The sequence below is a fragment of the Temnothorax longispinosus genome, chromosome 6, assembly GCF_030848805.1.
Source record: "Temnothorax longispinosus isolate EJ_2023e chromosome 6, Tlon_JGU_v1, whole genome shotgun sequence".
NCBI classification, from domain to species: Eukaryota; Metazoa; Arthropoda; class Insecta; order Hymenoptera; family Formicidae; genus Temnothorax; species Temnothorax longispinosus.
In genome coordinates, this window is record NC_092363.1 from 23,618,418 (window position 1) to 23,642,560 (window position 24,143).

General features: G+C 39.9%; 1 protein-coding gene across 1 annotated transcript; it reads right to left on the reverse strand.

Annotated features, from left to right (window-relative positions):
- Positions 1 to 1,093: 1,093 nt before the first annotated feature.
- Cht (choline transporter) lies at positions 1,094 to 23,972 on the reverse strand. Its single transcript, XM_071779980.1, has 7 exons — positions 23,531 to 23,972; positions 21,559 to 21,903; positions 19,911 to 20,281; positions 15,642 to 15,946; positions 13,931 to 14,210; positions 12,341 to 12,558; positions 1,094 to 11,738 (listed from the first exon to the last, which is right to left on the reverse strand). Exons 3-7 carry the CDS (start codon positions 20,182 to 20,184, stop codon positions 11,010 to 11,012), a joined length of 1,806 nt encoding a protein of 601 aa, XP_071636081.1. The 5' UTR covers positions 20,185 to 20,281; positions 21,559 to 21,903; positions 23,531 to 23,972; the 3' UTR covers positions 1,094 to 11,009.
- Positions 23,973 to 24,143: the final 171 nt, after the last annotated feature.

The following is a 24,143-nucleotide window of genomic DNA, read 5'->3' on the forward strand; positions in this document are numbered from 1 at the left end:
GAAGTGAGGAAGAGCTCGGCATAAGGTTAGTCGGCCGACACGGTCGGACGGTCGATTTATCGATTCTCAGGGCTCGGGTACCGGGAGGGCATGAATAACTAAGAGCTCTCTTTCTATTCCTGCCGTCGAGTATCTAAAAGCGCATATCGATATCGGGGGGGTTCCGTGGCCGCCTCGCCCGTGAGAGCGAGCCGTGCCCCCTTCATTGCGGACGTGCCGGTCCGCAAAACTGAACCGCGCGACGTGCATGGTCACCGCGAAACTTCCACACATGTTGAAAAATGAACACGGAGATCTCGAGAGGTTTACTGCGGATGATCTATAAATATTAAAGTTCGCCGGCTCTGCTCGTTCCATTCGCATCGGGTTACGTGTATTACCAATATTACGTCGCATCTCCAGGGAAATGTAAGTAGAGTGATAAGAGCATAAATATGTCTGACACGCACGCGTGTAGTAAAAGTAAGTTAACATAATAATTTCATTAAAAGTACTTTCTAACCAGCTCTGTAACAGCCGCTTGCGAACACATATGTATATTATAGTTACGCGCGTACTTACGCCGCGATCGGCAGATTGACACACGTACGACTCGTTGATTCCTCCAAATTTTCTCTTTGCCATTTCTTTGAAAAATTTAACTCTTCGCAAAGAGCTTAGCTATGTAATTTTCAACTCTTCAAATATCAGGGTTCACGCTCTTTTAAAGGATGCAAAGGTTAACGCCGGAGTGGTATTCATAGGCAAGAAGGGATTTAACAACACGTATTTCTTTGAAGTTATTATTCATACAACGATCTTACTACTATATTTAAGTTGCTAATCCTTCTCGTCTGCAAATTTATAATTCCGAACAAGTTCTTGTTTTCTCAAGCATTCGATAGAGCTTATCTTACCTGCTGCTATATGTTATCCCCTTAAGGCGTGCCTTCGCGAAGCGTTGCTTTCCAGACTTCAAGGTAAATAAATCAGCTTTTCCTTGGGTTGTGCTTGGGGGAAGGAGGAGAGAAGTTCTTAAGTTGTCAAACCACACGAACTCGTCTCGAGACTGTGGAACCGCGTACGTCTTAATGTATAAATATATGAACTCGACATTTTTGTACACCGTTTATTTTTAACATTTACAATCAACATCTCTTTCGTTTGTCAATTATACACGTATAATGTCATATAATACAGTAACGCTTCTGTAATACATATACATATGGATATACTCCTTCGAGCAGGATGGGGAGGAAGGGGAAAGGGTGAGTCAGGGAACGCTTTTGCTTTTTACATGGTTAATAAATTATTCTACGTAATTAGGTAAGTCACCCCGTGCATTTGGGACGCGCAACATTAAGTACGCTATTTTGGTCTCCAAGCGGGAAAGTGATCGACGATATCTCGGTTTAGTTTGGAGGATCGCCCGCGCTAATTCTTATTTCGAGCTATCTCGAGTTTTTTGCGTTTTCGTTATTCCTCCTCGTTTTTACGCACGACACAGACACACAGATTGGCTGTCGACTCGCGATTTTACTCCGCAACGAAATGACGTCGTTCTGCGGAGAGAAATAGATCTTTGGATGCGCAAGCTTCTTGAGACTAAATTGATTCTCTTTAAATTAAAAGGTACAAAGGCAAGAAGGAAATAATTTTGCATCGTAGATAGCTGGAACGTACAAAGTAGAGGTCCGATGAAATTATAATTTGTATTCTTAGTTATGACGACTCTTTATGTCGAGAAGAAGATACATGAAATAATAAAAAATAAACTTTGCTTTACTTCAGCCATTTATATCGCGATTCGAAAAGTGTTAAATTTAAATAATCCTGAAAAGTATTAAATTTAAATAATCTACAATTAGATCGATGCGTGTTAACGAGTCGATTTCCAAAATTCGAGTCTCTCGAATAAACGGCGCGAAGCTGCGCGCACAAAGATCAAAAGACACTCGCGGCTGGAAAAGGAGCACGAGTGTCCCTTTTCGCTCCAAGAGCGACGAGCGTATTATGCGTCCCAAAGGATACATATGTTGTATATACATATCTCCTATAGTCTTATCTTATTACGCACTTCCTCCTCTCCGCGACTAATTATCTAATATACAATAGAGCACACTTTATGATATGTATAGGTTTTCTCGTTGCGTCGTCGATTACAACGTACGTTGATATGTAGATGATAAGTGGCCGTCTTATGAGAGCGTTCTCATAAGCTTATAATGTACTACTAGTTTCTCCCGCGCGTCCTCGACACACGGCTCCTCCACTTTCCTTAAATTCGTACAAAAGAAACGATGAGATCAACCTCGAAGCATAAATATTCTATCGAGACAAGCGAATTCATTACGACGCCCGATCGAAACGAAATGTAGAATGTAAATGACTAACAATATACTGAAAAATCCACGATTTCTTCCCATCTTACGAGTTTCCTGAGTGTAAATATTGAAGAACGCGCAAATACGCAAGAACTCAGAAAAGCGAGGAATCAAGAGGACTTTCCAGATTTATAATGCAATTAAATTACTTAATTCCCATCCAAGAGCGGCAGAACGATTTAAATCTACGATCGAGACAAATTAAAACTTCAAGGGCCTATTAAAATTCTTATGGTCATTCATTTAAATCGAGAAATATAAACACGCAAATTTTCATATTCCAAAATGTCGGATTTTGAAACGTCCGCGGTTAGTTTCAACGGGTCAAAGACGACTGTTCCTTCGAACTCCGTACTCCGAACTCGCCGGAAAATCCACGAGTGGTCGAAAGGGGGAACGCGCTGCGTAGAAAAATAATTCGCGGTATACTTTCGTTTGTGATACTTTCGTACATTCCTGGCGCGAGAAGAGACGACGGTCTTCGCACGCGGTTCATTGTAGCGCGATACTTTCGTGCTTCGGCAGGAATATAATAAGGATAATAATCCCATCGCGCGCGCATCTTCTCTCGGAGCTCGTGGTCCACGAGCGTCACGGATTAGCCAGCCGGCGCGCTCGTCATCGTCTCTAATATCTGTGAGTGAAAGTCCGCGGAGCTTAATGACGGATGGACGAACGGAAATGCACGGGAGATGCACACCACACGACGAGATCCACGGACTCGCTCGTGTGTCCCTCCTCCGCGGTACGGTTCCGTATCGCGTAGCGGGCCACGTATTGCTCCGCGCGACGACTCACGTTTCGAATCGCGCCGTGCCATGCCGTCGCGCTCGTAATTTCACCTCCGAACGGCATCCTCCGACTTAACGAATGGGATAATACGACGGCGCGCAGCAGAAAACGGCTAGGCCACTTCCGGCAAATCGCCAGGGATCCGTAAAGCCCCCTCTCCCCTCCCCCCTCTCCACGCCCTCGCACGGTCGAGGGTATTTTCGATTCCGCTGGAGAACACCGCGGAAACGAGACGCGCTCGTGAACGAAGAGACGCGCGTGATCTCGAACGCAGAACGAAGTGCCGAGACGATTCACACGCGAGTTGTCTCTGGGAAAAAAAAACATCCGATCGTAAACCGTTTCCGGAAAGTGAGACAAAAATGTGAACACGTTTTATTCTTCAATTCTTTCACATGCTTCGAAATGAAATAAACACTTCCACGAAAGTGACACACGCGCGCGCACATACACACACTCACACATATACGAAGAGATAATATTTTAAATGACTTAATGCTTTAGAATATTACATCAAGGACTTCTATTGCGTGCAGATTTTGCCGCGTCGTTGAAGTATAAGAAGCCCTTAGAAAATTCCCGACATTTGGACTGCGGATACGTCACTTTTTTTTTCTTCGTTTCTTCGACACGATGGTAAATTACTTAAAAGCACTTTTGTCCAACGTTATTTGATGTTTGATGTCGATATTAAAATTTATGATGTCTCAAACATATGAATTCCATATCCACTATCTGTCTACGAGTAAACGAATTAACAATCTTGCACATTGAAAAATTTAACACGGAGGCAGGTCTTAAACGTGAGTCCATCAGCGAGCGGAAAAATCCTGATCTAACGAGAATAAAAACGCGGTCTTTATAAACTAGAAAAATATACTCAGCACACTCTACTCTAGGGATAACCGATACGTATTTCTGTCTGGAGAAAAATGGTATGGGTATAATATAGCTTCTGCAAGCGCGACAAACGGAATCGATCGATTATTCGCGCAACGATGAAAGAACGGAAAATGATGATGTGCGAGCGATGAGAGGCTCGAAAAACTTAATCGCGTTTGAATTTGCGGGGTCGCCAAGTCAGAAGCTTTATCACAATTCGTCGGGTGAGTAGGAACTAAGTACAAAAACGCTGTACTATCTACGAAATTATCTAAAGTATCTCATCCCGTCGTTTACGTACGCAACGTCGCGTTCCGAGATCCGAAAGGCCGGGTCCTCGTATGATTGCGCGCGATAAAATCTCGCGAGATCCAGGAAAACGTTCGGGATGTCAATCGGAGACGAATCTGCGCGAAAAGCAAACTTTGGAACTTGAGATCCAGAGCGAGCCTATTCTGTAATTTTTAACGGCAGCTTCGTTATAGTGTATATTGTCGTTGTGCAACTTTTTTACCATATATATATCTGCGCAACGCAAATATAACGAAACTGTCGTTAAGAGTTACAGACTCAGCTGCCAGATTCAACACGAGAGGTACCAATTGTCAAAAATATTTGTTATTTCGTTTTAATTACGTGTGTTACATCTCCCTCTTAATATCCCTTTTAATTTCTTTTCCAATGGGGTTTGCTCGAAAATTATCAGCTTTAGATCTCACCATTCGACGTCAGTCTCGAAATGCGACGTTCCTCATCCTTTGGCGGCAAATAATGATATAATATATGAGCAATCAGGTATAACGAGCGTAAATACATTACATATTCTCCTAGGCGTTTTATGCGTATTGCGTATAGCAACCTCGATATCGGTGCTATAATAATATACATATATATATATATATGGGGCATTCCACGCCAATTCGCAAGGGGTCAAACTTCGACCTTTTTATTTTTGATGGCCGCTCGTTTTTTAACAGGTCTTTACGAGTATTAGACCCCTGTTAAATCGTTTCTATAATAAATGTAGCGTTTCCGAAATAGAGCCTGCGCAAAATGAGGACTGCAAAATTTTCAATGAATTTTTTCGCCTATTAGACAACGTCTAAGAAAAAAATTCATTGAACATAAAATACGCTATTTAGATCATAGTTTAAAAAAAAATTATCCTAAATTTTTATAATAATGATTTTAAACTAATAAAATAAAAAAACACACAAAAATTTGAATATCTCAAAAACCCCATTTTCTATTTTTTTGAAATTTATAGGGAATATTCTAGGAAGTATTAGAAAAATTTTAAGATTAGTTGGAAGTTGCGCAGAATTTTTGGGATTTTTTTATAAATTTTTTTGTGAGGCAGTAGTAATATTTGACTCACAAAAGTGTAGTTAAAAACGCGTTTCAGACAATTCTGAATCGATTTAGATATACTTTTTTACTAAAGCATGATGAAGATCTCGGCATAGCACACGACAATTGCGATGAATAGTGTGGGAAAGGCGAAAAAAATAGATTTATGAGGAAGTTTAATTCAATAAGTACATTTGTTTAAGAACATATTATTTATAATTTTATTATTTTGTGCTTAGTATAATCATTCGAAAATGAGTAATCTTTAACAATTAACCCTAGACAGACTCACTGGGGTCTACGGGACCCCACGCGAAATTAAAATTGAGCCCCTGCTTTAGGAAGGTTAGTTTTCATACCGAGACCCTAACCATAATTCAGTTTAGTCATCCGGCAATCGACCTCTGTGATTCAGCGAGTGCGTTAGATCCGTGCAGCAGCTGTGACCGAAAAAGAAAATCGTTTGGGGTCTCGTAGACCCCAGTGAGTCATTTACGCTCGACATTTACCACAGTAAAGTATATTTCAGATTTTTTGTAAAAATCGATAACGAAAAATTATACACTTTATAGCACTCCCCGGAAAATTCTACCCCTGTTTCATATATAATTGTTTAAAATTCGGTCAATTATTTCATTTTTGCTGTTTTTGCACAGCAACTGATTAAAACTTTGTAAAGTTTTTGTGGAGTTAATTTTACTGTTTCCATATACTTTTATAACTTTTGACTACCTTTCAAATAAATAATAATCGACAGAATCTGTTTTACTTTCCATTTCTTGCGATTTTTCCCATCCGATAGTTTTTCGTCATTTCCTCTACTTCAGACGTTCAAAGAAATATGTTTTTTTTTAAAAACGAAAAAGTCGCTTACATGCCCTTGAAGGTTGTCTATTCGTCTTTCAAAATCCGTTGGAAATTTTAAAATCGGTGAATTTTATGAAAAACTACAGCATTTTTAATAAAAATAGTCATTTCAGCCCAATTTTTGGTTCTTCTTCTTGTTTTTCGAAATTTTTTTATTGTTCCTTTTTTACTACCACAAATTGATGACTACTATCGTCTTCCCTATTACACAACAAACAAAATTATCTATTACAAAGTTTTCTAAGAACATTCTGGAAATATTATACACGCGGTACAAGTTTGGGGTTTTTAAGACCCCAGTGAGTCATTCACGTATGAGAAAAATAAGTGAGTCTGTCTAGGGTTAATTTATAATTTTTGGTATGACTTGGTATGACGCAGTGGACACGTTGAGTCTGAGGTTTTCTTTTTGTTTGATCGTACCGACCTGTCAAAAATTCGGCGGCAATTTCATAATTTTTTTTGTCCCAATACTTAATTGCCGCCGAATTTTTGACAGGTCGGTACGATCAAACAAAAAGAAAACCTCAGACTCAACGTGTCCACTGCGTCATACCAAAAATTATAAATTAATTGTTAAAGATTACTCAATTTCGAATGATTATACTCAGCACAAAATAATAAAATTATAAATAATATGTTCTTAAACAAATGTACTTATTGAATTAAACTTCCTCATAAATCTATTTTTTTCGCCTTTTCCACACTATTCATCGCAATTGTCGTGTGCTATGCCGAGATCTTCATCATGCTTTAGTAAAAAAGTATATCTAAATCGATTCAGAATTGTCTGAAACGCGTTTTTAACTACACTTTTGTGAGTCAAATATTACTACTGCCTCACAAAAAAATTTATAAAAAAATCCCAAAAATTCTGCGCAACTTCCAACTAGTCTTAAAATTTTTCTAATACTTCCTAGAATATTCCCTATAAATTTCAAAAAAATAGAAAATGGGGTTTTTGAGATATTCAAATTTTTGTGTGTTTTTTTACTTTATTAGTTTAAAATCATTATTATAAAAATTTAGGATAATTTTTTTTTTAAACTATGATCTAAATAGCGTATTTTATGTTCAATGAATTTTTTTCTTAAACGTTGTCTAATAGGCGAAAAAATTCATTGAAAATTTTGCAGTCCTCATTTTGCGCAGGCTCTATTTCGGAAACGCTACATTTATTATAGAAACAATTTAACAGGGGTCTAATACTCGTAAAGACCTGTTAAAAAACGAGCGGTCATCAAAAATAAAAAGGTCGAAGTTTGACCCCTTGCGAATTGGCGTGGAATGCCCCATATATATGTGTGTGTGAACCACGTAACAAACGGATCTTCAAAATTAACAATGATGGCGATAACTCGTACCTGCGATATTAACACCTATGGATTTAGTCTTCTCGTGTATGTATAACGTGTATGTATAATGTATATATATAGAGAGAGACAGAGCGGTCTATATTTTCTTTTCTCGTACTAATTGCAAGTCACCCATCTCTCTCGCTCTTTACTTCTGCATTTATCGCTCATGATTTTTTTATATCATACATTTATATTATATACTATATGATAAACACAACGGACCTGCATTACAAACGGTCTGCCTGACGAGGGCTCCGCGGCTCACGTTTGACGCACGAATGCAATGACCATGCCGCTATTCACGTGTAGCACGCGACCACACGCGACGAAAAAACTGCGCTCATAAGGAGAACGCAAGTATGCCGTAATCGGAGATCGTAATCGATATAATAATTATTTTTTAAATTTAATGCTATGATTTATTAACGTATTTAAAACACTAAGGACACTTCTCTCAAACGAAATAGATAGACTCGGTAAAATAAAATAATTTTAACAAAATTAATATAATAAAAAAACATATTTTAAAAGTTTTCGAATATCACATTTATGAGATACAAAAACAACCCGACAATTTCCGTTCTACTGGAATATTTCATTTAGCTTTAGGCTATTTTTCATTCGGGATTTATTTGCGTGGTTCTTTAAAATATTTAAAAAAATATGCAAAAGCATAAATAAATTAATTTAAAAAATTCTAAATACACGACATATTAGCTTCTAATAAATAATAATTTTAACTTTTTTAAACTTCAATGGTGTTATAGGGTTATTAATTTTTACGAAATACTAATTGACACCATCTTTTCTTTTTAAATCAATATCCTATTTTCTCCCAAACATAAAAACGTCCAACGTCTTTAAGTTCTTTAAAAGCGAGATAAATTTTCAATCTAGCGTACAGCCACTTACTTGTAATGGCCGGTATAACGAGATCGGCCTCGCACGTGAGCCGCGGAGGAACTTAAAATTCTACAACAAGCGGCCGTGCTAGATCATCCTCCGGTGCCACCCGGTTCTAACGACGCATCTACACGTGTTTCTTTTTACACTAGCGCGTATAAATGAATGTGTGTGTATGTGTGTGTTGCGTGTCGTGTGTCCCGTGTGTTCCTGTACGACTGGGCGAAGCGAGGGAAGAACGATCGATCGCAAGTACAAAAGCTTCGTTTTACCTCTTCTGCTAACACCGACACGGACACTCGACATTACGACGCACGTTAACTAATTATAGCGCAAACTAATTGCAGTGGAGATAAGCGAGGATGGTATACTGGATGAACATGCCTTCAAGGAGCGACCGATCGATCGATATTTATCACCAAGATATTCCAAAATCAAGAAATATTCAACACATCGCTGAATGTACGATGAGAAAATGTCATAAGGTATTAAAATATTTTATATAGATAGGTATTGTTATAGAGAGAAAGGAAATCTTTTTCACAATATGTCATTTAGAAAATAATATTATCTATTTATTTGTCAACAAATATTAAAGAAATTGTCGATATTTTAATATTAAGTTGACAATTCTCCCGATATCTAAGTTCATAAATATTAATCACGAGGTTCTTTGAAGCATACACTTCTATCGCCCGTTTATGCCAAATTTGGCTATTTGATATCTTATTAAGAATGCGTTTCATATTTAGGTATCTATCTTCTATTAGTGAAATAAAAATTTAGATTCTATGAGATTTAGATAATCACATTTAGCACGAAACGCGAAATAAAAATATGAAGAGTACTTGAAACACATTGCATATGCGTCTTCTTCTCGTCATCTCTCACTTCGCAACTTCCAGGTACATCTATTACTAAACTTCGAGTTTCGGCCCGATTGAAATCTTTACGACATTAAACGTTTAATCAAAGTTTAGTTTATTCACAAAGATCAGAGATCACGGCTGATCTCAATTTTAACGATTCCTCCTCGTTCGACACGCCTACGACTCCCGTGTACAAACCTATGTAAACACATTGACCGCTCGATCTAATTAATTTCTAACGGAGAGAAGCCACGCGCGCCGATCGATCGAGCTCCGACGGGGACCCTTGCAATCCTCGCGATTTTCTCGAGTCAGGCAGATCGTTCGTATTTCGAAACACTCTCAAGCAGCTCTTTGTTAAACTCTAAATATATATAATATCTTTTTTGTATATATTATTTTATTTTCATCTATATATATATACCTCTCCAAAAAAAAACAAGGAAATCACTAGGCCTAATTGGCGGTGCGGGGTAGGGACGCCCGGCCCGAGTACGCCCGGAGCTCCGACTTCCGGTTTGGAAACGCTACGCTTTATCCCCTTGCCGCGCTCGCGCGTACTTTCCAGTCACCCTATTCTTCCTCTTTCTCTGTTTTTTCCCCCCTTTTTCCCCATTTTCTCGTTTATTGCTTTTTCTGAGCAGTGACGGGAACACGAACGCGAGCGGGCGCGGGCAGGTACAGATCGTTATACGGGCACCAGCGTGCAAACGTGTGGTACGCGCATACACACTCACGCAGAGAGAGACACAAGCACACCCACATACACACGCACACGCACGCACAAATGCACACACTCACAGATACGCGGGTACGAAAGAAACTTCGTGTCGGACTTACCGCAGGCCATCGCATTGCTGGCTCATCTCGGAGCTCCGTGGTCGTAAGGCGGGTAGAAAAAGGAAATGCGAACTGGAAAACGTGGGGACACTGGGTGTGTGGGTTTACGTAACCGGCCGGGAAAGTCGGAAAGTCGATTAACACCAGAACGACCCCCTGAGATGGACAATTTGTGCCGCTGACGATTCCGACTATCTACGATAATCATCGCGATAATTATCTTCGCGGTGCCTCCTCGAAGACACATTAGATTAGAAAAAGCAATGCTAGTTAAATATACATGGTTATGCGCCTCGTGTGCGTCGATAGATTAGATTCAATATGCAAAGTAACGTGATGGCGAATCGTTCTAGTATTAACTCTTGTCCAAGATTTTCTTCAGAATTGTTTCAGCAATTACTCGATTAATATATTTGGCAAATGAAAGATTTTAATGCACATCTCAAGTGTAACGATATTAACGATATGCAAATCTGATCGAAATAAGGCCCCTCCGGACTTAACATTTGAAACGATCTTCTATTGAACGTTTATCAGAAAGAAATTTATGCTGTCAAATTTAATTGAACGTACCGCTGAAAAGAGCAACAACGGCCGGCAGCGAAATCCGAAGCAAGCCGACTGCCTTCCGAACGAAACGCGCGCAGGGGAAGGGAGCAGAAGAGAAGGATGAAGGATCGCGAGGGGAAGGAGCGGGGAGGGAGGGAGGGGAAAGGAAACGAAAGACAGAGACCCGCACCGCCGCACTTATTGTTGGTCACAGCATCCGATCACGGAACCAGGAATTAGAACGCGGTGCTGGATTGCGGCTGTCGGGGCGCGCCGCCGGGCACGTGGGGCACCAGGTGTCCCCCGGCGCCGCCGACCCCGCCGCCGCCGCCGCCGATGACGCCGTCCGCTGTACCGCCGACCATCGTACATCCCGGCTCCATGTCGTAGTCCGGCTCGAGTGCAGGATTCACTCGGCCGTTCGATTCGTCCTTGCTGCCGTAGAGTCTGCCGACGCCCCCGGCTAGGACCGCCATCTGCTCGCCCTCGGCCGGGTCCGGGCCCACCCGCTCGACGTCCTCCGGTATGTTCACCACGCACCTGAAGACGTCGTAGCCCGGGGCGAGTCGCCCGGTCAGGAAGACGAACTGCGTGCCGTACGACACAGCGACCAGGGTCACCAGCGATATCAGCATCGCCATCGTCCTGAACGGGAACATTTGCGTCTTGGTCTCCTCGTCGTACCCCGGGTAGCGTATTAGCGCGGGCAGCCCCATCACCGGCTCGCCGCCGCTGATGCGCACCAGAAAGGCGATTATGTACGCTGACAGGCTGCCGTAGGTGTTGCAGTAGTCCTTGAAGTGCACCACCATCAGTAGCTGCGGGAACAGGATCACGTAGACCAGGTCCGAGCACATTGACCAGAGGCCGTAGATCGACGGTATCGTGAGGGCCATCACGGTGCTCAGCACGCCGACCACGCCGATCCCCGCCCGCATCACCCAGATGATCTCCATCTCCGACGCCTGCACAGGGGAATACCAAGATCGCGCACCCACGTGGGTCAGTATCGGGAGGAACAGAAGGGGAAAAACATTACGCGGAGTGCTCGAGAAGTACACGCGCTGTGCCATGTATTTAACTCGTGAATAATAATGGCGCGGTCACGAGAAATCGATACGCGAGTGCGTAATGAAAAGACTGACATAATTAAGATAGTGCTAGCAATGACGCAACACTTTTTCAACGTGTAATTTATGTATTTAGTAAATAGTATCAATTAAAATTACTTGGAAATTCTCACTCAATACCCCGTAGAAAATAATTGTAATCTATAAGGAAATATTAAACGGACGAAGTTAAATTGTGATCCTTGCGCACAAACTCGCGTTAACCAAAAGTTAAAAAACGCGAAATAAGACCGGCGTAATTACGAACTAATTTCCGTCGTGTTATTCATGACAACGCGGAAAACTTCACAAGAAGCTTGTTATAAAGTTTCGCCTTATACGCGTTAAAGATATGCATCGACACGTGCGGCACGTCGCGCGTCGTGTCGTGTCAAGTGGTTTCGCCGTGTGTGCATGAATGCAGGCTCGCAAGCGGGAGCGCAACTCCGCAGACTCACCCGCTGACGGAAGATTAATTTGTAAACGTTTCTAGCAAACATCGAACTAGCAGAGAGGATGCTGCTGTCCGCAGAAGACATCACCGCCGCCGAGACCGCTCCCAGCCCGAAGAAGGAAACGAAGTTCGGTGTCAAGTGTTGCAGGACCAATGGCAGAATCATGCTGGTCTCCGCCTCCGTGAAAGGATAGGGACCAGTATACTCCGTCTCGTTCCAAGCTGCGACATAATTATTACATCGTTAATACCTAGCCTTTTAGGTAACGATTTGTTTGCGTCGGTTCATTAAATTTTCATCTCTGTTCGTCTGGCTTGTCTTTATTCCTTATTCAGTATCACGTCCATATCGTAATTTAATCTCCCGTTTCTCTATTTCTCTTTGCCTGCACCAATCTGCGTGTCTGGGATGTTTCCAATGTATACGAATGCGGAATACCATATTGTATGCTGTCGCCGCTCTATACATATAGACTGACTAATATAGTCGAGACTAATATAGTTAGAATAATATATAGAGCACTCTTAAGGGCAAAGGAGAACTCCCGTCTTTGTTTGTCGCTTCGATTTGTATCTCATTGTTCGTTTCACCTATCCACTGTCTTTGTTCGACGCCATGCGTCCATGATTCGCATAATTCAGTTCTGTATTTCTTCCTCTCTCTTTCTCTCTCTCTTGCTAGCCGTCCGCGTGTTCGGGGTCATTCCGCAACATACCAGTGCAGGGGTACCGAATTAGTTCCGGAGACGAAGTTCCGCACGTTCGCGCTACAGCGGGCGAATCGTCCCGCATTTACGACCCTCGCCCTCGCAAAGGCAACGCCACATGGCGGGATCCCACGCTATTGTACACGCACGCGAATATACCCAAGGCACCCCTCCTCGGCCATCCGCGCCCTTCGCGTCCGCCACCGCGCCGCCGCTTGTAAATACCAGCAGTTCTCTTTGTCGCGCCACCAAATGTCAAGTAGCCTCCGAATATATCTACGAGGAGGAGCGTGGGACGACGAGCAACCCGAGTTCTAATTCGATCCTCTCGAGCGAGGAGAGGGGGGAGGGGGGGCTCGCGAAGGGGGATCCCGTTACTACACCCTCGGGCGAGACAACGACTATCTCGGGGGTGGAGAGAACGAGGAACGAGAAACGCCTCGTTTTCCTTTTATTATTAATGCACCTAAATTGGACTCTTTCCCGTCGCCGGAAAGATCCTTAAGACATCTTTCTTCAAGAAAATGAGAGAACGCCGCCGAATTAACGTCCGCGCATTTTACTTAGATATTTGTTCGTGAAATTTCTTCTACTTTAACGCAATATTAGTACAAAGAATGACACGTAAAAAGTTCCTTTATAAATATTGTTCTTAGACTTAAAAACACGAAAGAATATTTATGGTAAAAATTAAATACTTTCGAAGGAAATGTGATATGGCGAAAATATTTTCCACAAAATTTTTATGACGTAACGGACCAGTAAACAGATTAGCCGCTTCAATTAACACATTGCGGATCATGTAACATAAATTATCTAACGTTGATTTATATCGCCGATCCACAATATGTTTAATAAATTAATAATTAAATGCGTGTGGTACTCACGAGTTGCTTTGGCGATCGCTCCAATCAAGACGGGGGGAATGGCCATGAGGATGCAACCCGCAGCGGCAACGTAACTCAATATTTGAGCTCTTCCCGCGGTTTTCGACGAGAGGACGCGTTGGAAGTACACTTGCCAAGGTATACCGCCGAATATCAAAAGTAAACCGTAATCCAAATAATACCAATACTCCTCGGGGTTAACTTTGCCGATCCAATCAACATCCATGGAACCAAGAGATTCTACCTTCGGATTGGCCCAAGCGAACGGAATACACATCCACTATTGACAGAAAATGATTTCCATCATTTAATAAAATGAGAAAAATTATTAACTGATATTTTAATAAGAGATAAGCGAGTATTTATTAGAATATATCGATTTTGTAATGAAAATATTTATATGACTTTTGTAAAAAGTTATTTATTAATTGTCTAAAAAACGTGCATTCTATGTACTTTTTAAGTTCTTTTATATTTAGAAAATAAAAGGTGATTATTCTTAATAAATTGTTTTAATGTTTTAAATAATCTCTTTTTTATAAAAAGAAAATTTTTGTATCAACAGAATTAGACAATAATTATTTTAATAAATATTAAATTTATTTTAAATTGCCTCTTTTCGGGCAATTTTTTACGAACATAAAGCTTTGATCTGTAACTGATTGATACAAGTCATTCAAATATTTTCTCCGGACAGAGGATCTATTTCGCTATTACAATTATTTCTGAAAGGCCCGTTTTATCGCGATTAATTACAGTTAATGGACGGCGGTCTCGTCGCGGAGGGACGAGTTTGCATTCACGGTGTCCGAAATAAGGGAAGGCTCCGTTCAAAATAAAAGCATCGCAAATGTAAACTACAGTTGTAGCTAATTAATCAAAAGTAATCACAACACAACTAATTTAAATGCATTAAATAAATACATTAAATATCATTTCTTATATCGACAATTTTTATCAATCGATAATAATAAAATGCATTGGAAACATAACGTTAGAATTACACACTTGTAATATTTGAAAATTTGAGTTGTACGAAACTATCAGGACGATATTCATTTGTTCTTCAAAAAAGGTTTTAATGTTGATCGAACAAATTAATCTGCTAAAAGGGGTGTCTAGATAAGATCTTTGCATTGTAAAGTTTGCCGTTGTAACGGAAGCCTCCCTGTTAGGTGCGGAGTCTCACAGAAATAATAGCTCGATAACGTTCTTTCGAGAAGTGGGTCACCACCTATACGTCACCGAGTATAAATTTGGTAATACAAACGCTCGCAGTAGCGGGGCCACGATATCGATTAAGCTCTAGGGCTGATATCACACCGGAGACTCATCCGTCCGAACGTTTACACGGGTCAAGTAAACTGTGACATTTATCGGAATTTTGCTTTACTTCAGGTACAAAAAAAATCGTGCAATTAAATGTTAGCAGTGCGTCATAACGACTTATTTTATTTTATTTTATTTTATTTTCAAGTTATTCTCTTTTATTATCTTATTTCAAATCAATATTATCGTAATTGTAGACTATATCGATTACATTTATTCGTCCAAATGTACTTTCAAATATAAGCTAGTTATTCGAGCGATTATGTCAAGCTGAGCTGGTTGCGATGTATCCAATCATTACGTTATTTATTCGCATTAAATAAATAATTATGCCTGATTGCAAGTTCCCGATACGCTTCGGTAACTGCGATCGATCGCTTACCAGACCGATGAATATGCAGAAGAGCTGAATGACGTCGGTATAAGCGACGGAGTAGAGACCGCCGAAGAGAGTGTAGAAAACCGCGATGCAGGCGCTCAGGATGACGGAGGTGCCCTGGTCCATGTCGATGATGACCGCCAGCGTGGCGCCGAGGGCCGCGAGGATGCCCGCCGCCCAGAAGACCTCGCCGCACAGAGCAGGCAGAAAGAGGAGGCCGCCCATACGCTCCCCAAACGCGTCTTGAAGCGGATCCAACATCGTGACGTACCCCTGCTGTCGCATCTTGTTCGCGAAGAAAATACCACCTGCGACAGATACGTTAAGATCGTTAAAAACGATCGCACCGGTTTTCTTTCACCGATGTATCTTATCACGTCGCTAAAGTAGCTTCATTAGACATTAGAATAATTTGAAATGTGAGCGAAGGATCAAAATAAGCTGTTTGCATTACAACCGAATTTTATATATGATCTATGACAGACATTTGTTTGAAAGAAACATATTAGGGGTATTCAAATAAGTTAGAGTTTAACGGTTTGACAGGTTATGTCGGGTTAAAGTCGGGTAAAAAGTTAATTTTTACACTTTTAACCCAAAGATTAATGTGATAGGTTAATGTGTCACTTATGTATTTTGCATAACCTTAAAGAGTAGCGCGCCCAAAGTTAATTAATTAACTTTTTACTCGACTTTAACCCGACATAACCTGTCAAACCGTTAAACTTTAACTTATTTGAATACCCCTATTGAGTCCAATTTCTTTCTCTTCACTGAAAAAAAAAAATTTTTTTTAACTTCTTGCATGGTTTCACATGCAGTAGAGCTATGCTAACTAATCGAATCGAATCGAATCGGATGATATTCGATTCAATTCAAATTCGAATTCGAATTTTTATGATTCAAATCTGAATTATTCGAAAGTTTCGAATCTAGATGGTTCGAATACAAATATATACAAATATATTGTCAATTTTATAAAATCATATTTCCCGTTATTAAGCAAAACACGGTTAAATTAATAGAGGCATTTAATAAGTGCATTCAGTATTAGAGCCGCTCACTAAGTATATGGTTAAGTAGCAGTCAAAAAATTTATTTCTAATTTTTTATACGCTCTGTGATCCTATCAAATTGTAAGTAAAAGTTTTAATGTACGTAAAAAATAGTAAACTATGAGTATTGAGATAATAAAATAAAAAATTATTTTATTTTAATTTCTATGTATGTATAATTGGATGTTATTGGATACCTACTCCTACATAAGAGAGTATTTTAGTAATTTATCTATGATTTTTCGCTTAATTGTTTTAGTTACTGTGAAATTAAATAATATTAAATAGAATTTTATTAGTTTCATATTAAATATTTAAATATGTCTTTTTCCTTAAAAAGAATTTATATTATATATGGAGGGGTAAAAGCCATAGTCATATACAATATATAAATTGCATCTATGCACGCGAGTCAATATGTTAAAAAATTTGACTTACACCACTATGGAATTTACCTTTCCATATAATCCATGTTATTTTTCCATAAAATATTCCCTTACTATCAACGTGTTAAAATTCAATTTAATGATAATTATATAGAAAATACATTTGTAATTCGCCAACAATATAATAAACAATTAAACTTTTATTTCTTCCGACTACAATTGGCAAATAATCATTCGATGATCGTTCGATTATTTGCCAATTGTAGTCGGAAGAAATAAAAGTTTAATTGTTTATTATATTGTTGGTGAATTACGAATGTATTTTCGGTTTAATTATACACCGCGACTTAAATATCGGTGTCTCCATATCTTATTATTGTTTAGTGTGTTATTGCGATAAATATTACCACATGCCTCAATGGTCGAATTGGTACGACGCCCTACACAGAATGAGGGAGGTTCCAGGTTCGAACCCTGGATGAGGTAATATTTTTTGCAATAAATTTAATAATGTAATTTAATTTTAATTATTTAAAAATGAGATGCTTATACATATAAGTATCAAAGATTATTAACGTCTTGACGATTAATCGGACCAAAACCAATGGTCGAATCGTCACGATCAAACAATCATCGAATGATTATTTGCCAATTGTAGTCGGAAGAAATGAAAGTTTAATTGATAATCATATACTTATATAGTTTAAAATTTTTAATTATATTTCAACGATTTAATTTGGTTTTATTCGAGGCGCTTTGATTCGGATAAAATTTTGTCGATTCGATTCGATTCAAATTCAAAAAAAAAAATTTTTTTTTTATTCAATTCGATTCGCACATCTCTAACACGCAGAAATGGAAGAGAATAGAAAAAAATTTAATAAATCTGCGAAGATTAGAGTTCCGGTTCTTAAAGGAATAAATTTCTATCAATTTTTTCTTAATGCTATTAGAAACAATCATTCATAGACATAGACATAGCGAAGCTAGGCTCTCTCTTTCAATGGACTTATAGCCACATTTATTCTTTGTCGAGGTCGTTTGACCGCGCGCGCGAGACATTGATGGAAAAGTTATCGTCTTTATATGCGAGAGTGCCGATAGCGAAAACTCTGTCGGCTGTTTGTTATATTACAGGAATTCTATTGTCAGCCACCGTAACTTCTTCGGCATAAGCATTCCAGCTGTGTAAAGAAAGACGCGTCATCGATCGACAATCTTTCGATTGTTCTATCGTCGATCTTTGCGATTGCGAACTTTCACCGTTTACCCGGCTGATTAAGAAGAACTTACAATGTTGTAAAAAAAGTTTTCGACATCTTCATCATTCCTTCTACATCATTATTATCGTTTCCTGTCAGATAACTTTGATGTACAAGGAAGTTGTGTACGGTAAATGTGAGTGGAGGATCGAAATAACCTGATGACATCACAATTGAATTTTATGATCTATGATAAATATTTGTTAAAAAAAAAGCATATTAAATCCAAACTCTATCTCGTCAGTAAATTGCTATAGTAAAATCTACATGTCAGAAATCGTAATTTTATAAAAGAGAGAGGTTTAAATCGCGCAAAATACCAAGCAATAGAATAAGAGCGAACAGTATCGCAAATAGGTAGTAACGATAAAATCTAATTCGAATTTACGTAAAATTTTTCAAGATAAACATATAAAGGTAGATGCAAATAATGTATAGGTATACCGCACAAAGATTTTGCGTGGTCTCATACCGGTGCACAAAATTTTTCGCGAAAAGAGTGAAAAATGAGTAAGGGAGACCGGGGCAAACTCGACACCGGAGTAAACTTGACACTAAGCTTTTTGCCAATTTAAATCTATCGTAGAAATTTGCCTTTCCTACTGGTAAATACGTCTTTATGTGCCAGTATTATGAACGGAATTTGGTGACATTCTGAGTTATGGTATAATTTTTAGCGCGACATAAGCGTTTTTGATGGTAAAAAATAATTTTTCTGATCTCTCGAAAATTTTTACTCTTTCATCGAGTTTTACTCTTGCGAACCTATATGTAAGTGATTTTGATGGGAAATTTGATGGCCTATACGAATCCGATAATAGTTTTTGCATATTTTTAAAATTTTCATGTTTTTGGAATGACAAAAGTGAAAAACGAGGTTCGGGGCAAAATCAACACCACGCCGTTTCATCAGCTCCCAATAACAAACAATGCTTGTCATGCAGCCATATGGCTCATGACAAATTTGTGCGCACGTCCGCACGATCGCAAATTTACTTGCATAGATTGTTTTTCAGACATGAATTTAGATGAAAATAATTGAAAGTTTAACAAGTTTTGTTCTCATTATTTCCAATGATTGTTTTACTTAATTCCAAATTTTGGTACTTTCTAAATACAAGATAAACAATGTATTTTCAGTTTCAGACAATAAAAAATAAGTTCCAGACTAAATTGTGTCGATCAGGCAAAGTGTCGAGTTTGCCCCGGCATTTTTTAATTTGAAAATTTGTCTTTGCATTACTTTTCCTTTCCTGGAGGCAAAACTAAGCGACATACAGCAAAACTTCCTTAAGCAATTTTGTACTTGAAGGAACACTCTTTAAATGTGTACCATTTAATTTGCTGGAAAATTTTAATTAATTGTTGAAAATTGCCTGTGAAAAAATCGTGTCGAGTTTGCCCCGGTCTCCCCTACCTATATATACTTTTACTTTCTTACATTTCGGAGCGCCGAAATGACGCATGACGGTACTTTGCGTCACGAAGATGAGATTAAAAATCGATGCAGTCACACGAGAACGGGAGACTGCATCGACGGGGAGAAACGGAAAGGATAATCGGACTCACCGAAAACGAGGCTGAGGGCGTATCCGAAGGGTGCCTGGCACCAGACCAGGCCCCTGGTGTAGATTGCCTCGGCGGTACCGTTGATGTAACCACCGCCGACCCAGGTCGCCGTCATCGTGAATATCCCGACGAAGAGCCCGATGGAGCGGCCAGCCAGCATGACCTCCTCCTCGGAGTCGTTGCCCGCCTCCTTTTTCCTGGCCGCCCATATTCCCACGCCCAGGATCAGCAGGTAGAAGAGAACGATGGAGACCACCCCGGCGATGTTGATCATTTTCGGGGAATAGGTGTCTACCGGCGCGAGCTCGAGCTGACGGAGACGTAGGTCCGAGAAATTCGGCGGCCGATCCGCTTTGGGACCGTCTGGATATCTGAATTCAATTTTTTAAAGACACGTTCAGTTTTGAGACTTTCTAGAAACTTTTGCAAAGGCAAAATTCGAGAGAATTTTGCAAAAAATTGCAATGATATTGTCACGAGCTACAAGAATTCTGGGAAAAAGAATGTTATTTCTACATATTTAGAAAAAAATGTTGAAAAGACTAATGCAACAAATGAAAGAAAAGTCGCAAAATAAAAAATATAAACTTCTATCTAGAAACTATTTTAATCAATAAATTTTATTCGCCATTTTATTTTATAGTCCGAATTAAATGTCGCAACTTTATTTAAGAATTGATCTTTTAAATTACCACACTTTTTTTCTTGTAATACGATATGTCAAGCTATGTTAATAATGCAAAAACCGGTGGATTTCCTTCCTTTGTTCACCGCGATCAGTGATTCTAACCGATGCAAAAACTTCTCAGCGTAGGTTTTACAAAGAATTTATCAATTTCGCGTTGAGTGTATTAAAGTCTTCCGCTTGATTAACACCGTGGCCGTCACGCTCGCGTCCAACAAGTGCAGCTAAGCACAAATATTATGTTTCTACCCGAGGGGTATTTAAATCGCTCAACCGAGTTCACCCTCTAATCCTGTTAGGCGCGGTCTACCCGAGGCGCCGCTCGATCCGGCTTCAGAAAGGATGTAGCTTCGATTAAGTACAAATACGCGCTTTACTCAGCATAGAATAGGAAAAAAATTTTGCGAGTCTGCCTTCGCGAAAGAAAAGGACAAAAGATTTGCAATTTATTAGACTATATATATAAATAAAGTACAAGAATGTATGTGTTCTGAAGAGCAAGGCAGGTTTAAAGGATTGCTTCTCGAACTGAATAAAGCGAGATCAAAGGAACGCGACACAATATGTTTCTGATAGATAATAAAAACATACATCATGAGTGGTATCGAAGCATCAAAGAGAAAGTTTTAAAATCAAAAGGAGAGAAAGGGAAGAGACCTGACAGAGAGATGCGTATCAGATGGAGCACTAATTTTTATGGAATCTCATATACGAAAACCGTACACGATTGCCGAAAATTCGTCTTGTGGGGTACACAGGCTTCTTTGTTTCCATTTTTCTTACTCTTTATTTTCTTAAAACTTGTTTAAACGAAAATAAGAGAAAAAAATTAAAATGTTATTAAACTGCAGAAATTCTTTTATTGCGAAGAAATTTATAGTCGACGAAAGAAAGGATCGCGATGTGCCCCGCGAAAAAGGGGACCGAGAGGCGAGAACTAAGTGCGGGGAGGTGGAGGTTTACCTTTGAAATCCCCGCGAGGTACAATCACGCAACAGCGGGGGGCAGCCTCACACGGGCACCGGCGGCATTTCCTGATGACGGTGCTTCCAGACGGCCGACGACGACGCTGGGTTAAGGTTTGGGGGGCAGCAGTCGCCCCACCGGAGCGAGGTCTTCTGGGAGGGGCTATTCCTTGTCCTAAACGCGAGGCCGCCCATGGGCGCTGATGGCCATCGATTTTCACCCAACTCACCGAGCCCGCTGCTTCCCTGCCTGCTTGGTTTCTTCGTTTCCACCCTTTCTCCTCGCCTTCCTCCTGCACCCACGGCACCGGGACCGATCGCGGGGATCAGCACGGTTCTTTACCTAGAAGAACGAGGACTACTATGTCTAGAGATACCTGACGCGAAAGAATGTGCAGGAGAGTCACCGAAGAGGGTACTTCAGCCAGAAGGTATTATCTGGTACTTTAATTATAGTTAAGACCGAATTTGTAATAAGACCGGTTAACGTAAAATCGACCATAGGGATAATTGACACTGCTAAGTTGCTAAGTATTTCTTAATCATCTGTGAAACTTGTGCTCTTACAAATTTATCGTCCATTAATAAATATATGTAAACTGTGAAAAAATATTGACCTTTCTCTATAGCATATATGAATATAAGTTCTTGTCACAGCAACTTTCGCATTTAAAATAGGGAATAAAGTCTTTTTTTAAATAGCCGCCGGCATCGATAATTCCTATAATGTGCATAAGGAAAGTTTGCAAGACTATGCGACATACTTTTCCATGTGCATTATATTTTCGATAAAAGACTTTTTATCGAATAATAATAAGATAATTTTCAGATTAACTTTGAATCAATAACTTTCAAGTAAAGATTTTTTATTCGACCCAACTGGCTATCTTTATTAATTATAATCATCACGACGTTTCGATCATGTGAGTTTTGGTTCTTCTCAATAGAGGTAACAATAGAGTAACATTTTTATGCTGATATAATATATAAGCATTCAAATTAAATTTATCTCAATAAGCTTTCTGTTATTTCAATTTTATCTCTCATCATCTGTGCATTTTAGATGTAATTCATCTAGTTCTAGAAATCCGTTTTAATTTTAGAAACAGACAAACAATGAAATAAGTAAAATTAACCGGCGTTGATCAATCTTTGAATATTCACTTATATTAAAAATTTAGCTATAGTTTTTGTCAACGTCAAAATTATTGTAAGAGAACATTTTTTTTATAAGCTGAAGATTCCACAAATAAGATTGTCACACATAGTTTCATAAGTGCTACTATATTCACACATGTTCTTTCATATCTAAGCACGAATACATAACTCGCAAGAACTCTGACTGGCCATGGATTTCTATGAATTATTTTAGCGCGGTTATACGCTTAGCTGGCTGGTAATAATTCAATATCAATTAATAATACTTTGATACCGATTATACATAGAGAAAAACGAAGCTGTTTTACGTATCTATTAGTATAATAAATTGTAATAAATCGTGTAACACTTCTGTGTGAAATAAAACATGAATGGAGGATTCTTATCGCCAACATTTTCAGCCGGCCAACCCTGCTTCTCGAAATAAAAATTCGAATTTTCTTTCGATAAAGATCACTATTTTCTTTTTTTAACTCGGGAACGAGCGCCTGAGGTGATTTTTACGCTCCAGTAAAAAAATGAAACTCACGTCACAGCAAATGTGCTTCTTTCGTTTTTTTACATTTTTTGAATTCGCTTTATTTTTTTCAGAAAACGTTGAATAACTCTATATACATATTGTCATCCAAATACTAATGAATTATAAAACAATCAAAAATATGCAATATGTAATCAATAACAATTTTAATTGACTTTTAATTGAGGTGTAACAATTAACAATCACCACAAATGACCATTTATGCAAAGAAAAAAATTAGGCGCCCGTTCCCGGGTTAAACTCGCTTATATTATTACAGCAAACAGTTACTTACGGGCACTATCCTCGCGTCTCCACTGAACAGATCTCCCGATCCCGAAGAAACTCAAAGCGGCCACGACTACCTCATTGTTGACAAACCGGCGTCCAACACGAGCGATCGGTGGCTTTGAAGTACCAGTGGCCGAACCGAAGAGAAACCGGCGAAACAAGGACAGGGTACAGAGTCGGCTTCACGTGACGGGAGGGAGCGTAGTTACCGGTCTCGGAGGGGGCGAGCGAGACGGGGCGCGGAACAAGTCGGGGGTCGAACGGATCGGCGTGTCGTCGTTTTCGTAATCGTGGCCGTGATTGTTGCCGCCACCGTCGCCGTCGTTCGTCGTCGTCGTCGTTGTTGTCGGAACGACGCTGCCGGAACGTGCCGTCGTCGTCGTCGTCCCGTACAGTCGCGGGGGCCACCTCGTACTGAGGCGGTCGGCCGTCTGCCGTCGCGCGAGGACCGACGACGACGGAGGGAGGGCACTCCGGTGTGATATTGATTCGACCCCCGTGACGTCACGGCGCGGCGTCGCGCGGGGGATGCACGGCGTTCCGTGTCGACCCCCACCATCCCCCGAAAACCACCCCGCGTCCCGCTACGCGCGCCCTCGCCGCTCGCGCCGCTCTGC

What these genes read in the sequence shown, in the direction of transcription:
- Cht (XM_071779980.1), bottom strand. Translation starts at nt 20,184, where the DNA reads ATGATCAACATCGCCGGGGTGGTCTCCATCGTTCTCTTCTACCTGCTG. An exon ending in TCTGCATATTCATCGGTCTG is followed by an intron (nt 14,211 to 15,641) that starts GTAAGCGATCGA and finishes TTCTGTCAATAG; the next exon opens with TGGATGTGTATTCCGTTCGC. An exon ending in AATTAATCTTCCGTCAGCGG is followed by an intron (nt 11,739 to 12,340) that starts GTGAGTCTGCGG and finishes TCCCCTGTGCAG; the next exon opens with GCGTCGGAGATGGAGATCAT.